At 38.2% G+C, this 5157-nt stretch overlaps 1 protein-coding gene across 1 annotated transcript; it reads right to left on the bottom strand.

The window, feature by feature from the left end:
• Nucleotides 1–464: 464 nt before the first annotated feature.
• On the bottom strand, nucleotides 465–4715 carry LOC137884966 (uncharacterized). Its single transcript, XM_068727076.1, has 5 exons — nucleotides 4597–4715; nucleotides 4472–4504; nucleotides 3710–3834; nucleotides 2003–2047; nucleotides 465–1655 (listed from the first exon to the last, which is right to left on the bottom strand). The coding sequence occupies exons 3-5, from the start codon at nucleotides 3832–3834 to the stop codon at nucleotides 737–739; spliced, it is 1089 nt and encodes a 362-aa protein (XP_068583177.1). The 5' UTR covers nucleotides 4472–4504; nucleotides 4597–4715; the 3' UTR covers nucleotides 465–736.
• Between the last annotated feature and the right edge of the window lie 442 nt (nucleotides 4716–5157).

The following is a 5157-nucleotide window of genomic DNA, read 5'->3' as shown; positions in this document are numbered from 1 at the left end:
AAAATAAAGTTGTGAACACCGGCTGAATATTGTAAGTCGCTTTGGATAAAAGCGTCTGCTAAATGACTGTAATGTAATGTAATGTAATGAATATCTATTATCAAAATCATTATAACTGTATTTTATCTGCTACAGTGTAAAAGGATTACAGCTGTTAAAAATAACCTTATTTGTTTAAAGTGTTTGCAAACCAAATGTTATTGCATTTTTGTTCATATAGCAGTACTTAAAATAAAAGTGCACAACACACTACTTTTGAATTCATTATTGAATTTTACGCATAACAATGCGATTAATTGCATGCAAATTAACTCATGTAAAAAAATGAAAAAGAGAGAAGACGGTAATAGAAAAGTGTTATCTATAAGACACGCTGAACTGTTTCACCCAGAAGATCCAAACTGAGATGAGGGTTGTTATGCCGGCCTGTGCTCTAAAATGACACACACACACACACACACACATCAGAGTTGATGCTGAGCCAAAGCTTTAATGAGAAAGAACAGAACTCTTTACAGAGCTAGAGTTTACAATGACAGGAGTAAATACTGAGCTTCACTTACAGCAGACTTCCTTTTTATTTTTAATTTGAAACAAAATGAAAATCACCTCTGTGCATCACAGAGCATCACAAACTGTCACTGGTGGAAAGATAGAACTAGTTGCTTCACTGCAGCTGCCATTACGGACCTCAAAGCCACTTTATGAGGAGGAAACACCTTCACCTTCATTAGTCTTATTTACCTTTTTTGCCCCTGCCTTGCCTCCATTGACCCCCTCCGCTGTTACCCTGACCCACCACCCCTCCTGAATTACCACCAACATTAGTGGAAACCCCTGCGTTCTTATTAATGTTGTTGTTTTTTTGGTCTCTCCCACCCTGACCACTTCGTGAGGGGGAATCACTTCTGCCACGTTGAGGCAGTATGAATGAAGAGGATGGCAAGTTGTGGCTAGGACCAGGTTTTGGTTTGTCTGTGTAACAGAAGCGGGTGACTGTACCTGTATCACCCATAGAGCAGCTTGAGCAGCGGCTGCCGTCGCAACGGAATATGTATTTCAGACCAATTGGTCCTAGGGGACCATCGTATGTCCCAAGCTGCTCAAGCGCTCGTATGAGATTCTCCTCGGGTACGGGTTCACCACTTCGAGGCTGGAATACATCGGAAAACACAACAGCGTAGTTGTTCCACCTCTTAATCTCATTTATGCCATTGAGAATGTTCCGGGGATTACCTTGGTTTGTACATCTTTCACCACATGGGGAAGCAAGAACGTAGAAAAGCAAGAAATCATTTTGGTTTCGATTATTTGTTAACGTGTCAAAGTTCTGCAGAGTACGATTCTCGGCATGATCAGCTTTACCATCATGAACTGCATGAGGGCAGTCTCTCTTAACCTCAGCCCATGTCATAGACGATCGACCACATGTTTTCAGAACATCAGGCCATTTTACTCTTTCATTAGGACACTGATCCAGAACATTGGGCCATCTCAGAACTGTGGCTGCAACCACCCTCGTGCCCCTGTAAACTTCACATCTTAAAATCAAATTCTTCACATCGTCAGCAGAGTCAATGACTTGACTGACGTCGTACATTTTCTTGTTGTTGTTGTATGGGATGCTTACAGCCAGACTGAACATGGGGTATCTTCTGTCAAAGGGAACAGAAACACAAGATGTAAAGCAGATGTCATTTAAAACAGTTTGTTAATAAAGTATAGGAACCAAATTAAACTGTAGACTTCAGTCATATGTTACACCACACATCTGTTTTTGTCTCTATATTAGATTAAATATAGAAAGTCATAATTGAATTGTTCGTCCAGAATTGTTTCTTAATATTGTGAATTATGGAAAATCATGGAGGGTAAACAGTATTGTTCTGTCAGTCTGTGATGTGTGTTGTTTTAATCGTCTGTAGTCTTTTCTCTTTGCTATGAAACACATTTTAACTTTTATTTTAAAAAAGTACTTCATGATTAATGTTTACTTAATCACCTGCTGTCTTTTCCATCCTTCTTGACTTCGTAGCTTGGTCTATACCTGCCAAATGAATACAGACACAACATGTCACTGATATGTTTGATTGTTTGATACAGAACAAAAGTTCAGAAAGTCAGATAGATGGAAGGATGCACTGATCATAAAAATGACAGAAACACGCTGAATATGAGAGCGAGACGATCAACACACAACAGCCCATTGTAATATATATTAAAATTGTATCAGTATGAATTTATTCCACAAGTCCAATTCAGCATGAAAACTTTAAAAGCAAAAAGACGAGCAGCTCCTCTTACTGTTCGTTCTTTTTTAAAATGAAACAGAATTACAAAGGAAACTCAACTATAGTTTGTCATGTTTATAACTTATTTCGTTTTTTAGGGCCCGAGCACCGACAACGTCAGGCCGCAAGGTCTCTATTGAAACTGTAGTGTTTATTATTATTCTGAAAGTGAATCGCCTTTTTAGGGGCTTTATCATATCCAAAAACGCACCAAAGTCGGCATGCATGTCAGGACTGGTGAAAAATTTGATATTTTATGGGTCCCACGCTCAAATATGAAAAAATTGCTCGCTAGCGTCCCCTAGAAGTCTGACCGGTAACGTCTTGCGGCAATTCTCACACATTATGTCCGACACACATGTCCACCTTCGCCTACTCTACAAAAAAGCCAATCAGACTCCTAACCTCCGCCTACCAAAAAATTCCGCCATTTTGAATTTTGTGAAAAACACATTTTTACAAACTCTGCCTACAAGCTGTGTCTGATTGGTACCAAATTTGCTGTGGATCATTATTGGATCTATATCATCAAAAGCTATGAAAAGCTTGTTGATAACCCATTGCAATAGGAATATATGGACCAATGAATTTCATAGGGGCGTGGCCTTCTACAGCAATATATATAACTTCAAAACCATGTGGCCTATCATCACGAAATCTGTAGTATTTGTGCTCTGTAACATACCCTCAAATTTGTAATGCATACAACCACTAGGGGGTGATACAGTAATATTCCCATTTTTTTTTAATTTTTAGGCATTTTTCATCATTTTCAGGCGTTGTACTTTAACAAACTCCTCCCACAAAATGTATGCGATCAACTTCAAATTTGGTCAGAATGATCTAAAGACTTTATTGATGAAAAATTGCAAAAATGATCTACTGACATTGAACGACCTTCGTTTTATGTGGCGCCCATGTCACGCACATTTCGTGCCGTTCGCCATGAAAGAGGAAGTTGTTGTAACTCCAAGGTACTTTATTCAATCTGCCCCAAACTTTTTATGCATGATGCTGGTCCAATCTTGAGCACATTTCCATGCCAACATTTTCACAAAGTCATAGTGCCACCTACTGGCAAAAGGAAATGACATGTTTTATACTTTGATGTAGTCCTGCTAGCAAGTTGCCCAGATCAGTCTCAAATTTGGTAAGGTAAGCCATAAGACATTGAAGATGCTTCATCATGAATATTGTGAGTTGTCATTAAACGCTGTTGCCGTGGCAGCTGGTCATTCATTAAATAAGAAACTAAATGAAGTTTAAAAAGACCTGCTTTTTAAAGGTGTCCACAGTGTCTGCAGGTCTTGAATACAATGGGAGAGAACAGAACCGCAGGAATGTTGGCCAGGTTTTGTTTAGAAGAAAGGAGGATGAAGTCGATCAACCTGTCTGGTATTTAATACAAACTGACTCACCTATTCCAGAGATCATTAACGATGTCTCTAAGTTGGCCATTGGTTGGTCTTTCAAAAGTATCCACACTCTTTCCAACAGACAGCAACAAGCCCAGCGTTACAGCCATCCAGCACAGGCCTGCCATCTGAGTATGTTCAACAAACATCATCAGGGATAATAATGATACACATTACAATCTCAAAATGTTTATAATCTGCAGCAGGTTTTTAATTAAACCCAAGCTTCACCAGCACACATCACATTTCACCTGCATAGTTTCAATATCTAATATTGAGGTTTTATGCCCATAATTAGATGCAACATTGAAATTTGATGACTAAAATGTATAATTCCTTATTTAAAGTTTAGTGAGACAACAATAACGTGGAGAAATAAATACAACAATTTTAGGATTCTTGAGAAATTTTAAAATAGTTTTTAAGGTGAAACTTTCATAATGTATCTAATATCATTTATTATTCTGAAATGGACCTTTCTGCATAATGACTTTATCATGAATTTACTTTTGGTACTTTTTGATGTTAATACTTATGTACTTTTCCTGAAGTAATATTTTCCATGCAGGACTTTTTTTTTTATTGCTATTTTTACAGAAGTAAAAGCTCTGAGTACTTCTTCCACCACTGCGTTAACTTCATACCAAAATATTCACAACATGGAAATCGAATGTTTTACAGTTTCTACAAAAGTTCACTTTCCAGAGAAAAGGAACAAAAGCAGTTGTCAAAGTTAAACCGGGTCAGGATCATGAGAATGCTCACCTTCAATGCTGCTGCCAACAAGATCTAAAAACCCTAAAACACAAAAGACACAAAAAACAAATGTATTTTAAATTCACATTTTAAGTTATAATTTGTACTAAATCAACCAAGTGAAATCGTATTACCTGCTTTGGTGGAGAGCGATGTTCATCAGCTGTTTAGTTCTCAGTGCAAGGTGCTGCCGCAGTGAATGCAGTCAGAAGGAAGTGACCTTTTTATAAAGGAGAGCCGGACCACGGCCAAACCCTCAGAGTGGCACCATGCCTTTATTTAAGCATGTCTCTGAGACACCATGTTAAAGCAAGACCAGGAGAAAGACATTCTGCTGTCTCATGTAGGAAGTTGAACATCACACAACTAGTGTTGATATGTAGCCCTGACTCATAACCTTTGGAGGCCTGCTACTGACTGATTAAATGATTAAGGAAGGGCATTTGGGGTAGACATAGTTGTACTCCTCATTAGTTTCAGTTAATAATTGATCATTTTCATCCTCCTCCGCTACTGTCTCTTGAGGTGTAAGTTTCAGAATTTAGCTATGCGTCTCAAATCAACAAATATTTACATATTCAGTATAATGACACTAAGACAAAGGTCCTTCTCATCAGTCCTGGAAACGTCACTCATGAGGAAGATTATTGACTTGGGCCTTCAAATGTCCACACATGCTGGGTGTATTTCTTGAG

This window comes from Cebidichthys violaceus, unplaced genomic scaffold, assembly GCF_023349555.1.
Source record: "Cebidichthys violaceus isolate CVI_PGR_0920_01 unplaced genomic scaffold, fCebVio1.0.p SCAF_4, whole genome shotgun sequence".
NCBI lineage: Eukaryota > Metazoa > Chordata > Actinopteri > Perciformes > Stichaeidae > Cebidichthys > Cebidichthys violaceus.
This window is presented reverse-complemented; position numbering and strand designations above follow the sequence as displayed.

Bases quoted from the DNA above. Each gene is read 5' to 3' on its own strand.
- LOC137884966 (XM_068727076.1), bottom strand. From the start codon at position 3,834: ATGGCAGGCCTGTGCTGGATGGCTGTAACGCTGGGCTTGTTGCTGTCT. The intron at 2,048-3,709 runs GTGAGTCAGTTT...TTCATTTGGCAG, and splicing joins GTTAATGATCTCTGGAATAG to GTATAGACCAAGCTACGAAG. The intron at 1,656-2,002 runs GTGATTAAGTAA...TCCCTTTGACAG, and splicing joins AAGGATGGAAAAGACAGCAG to AAGATACCCCATGTTCAGTC.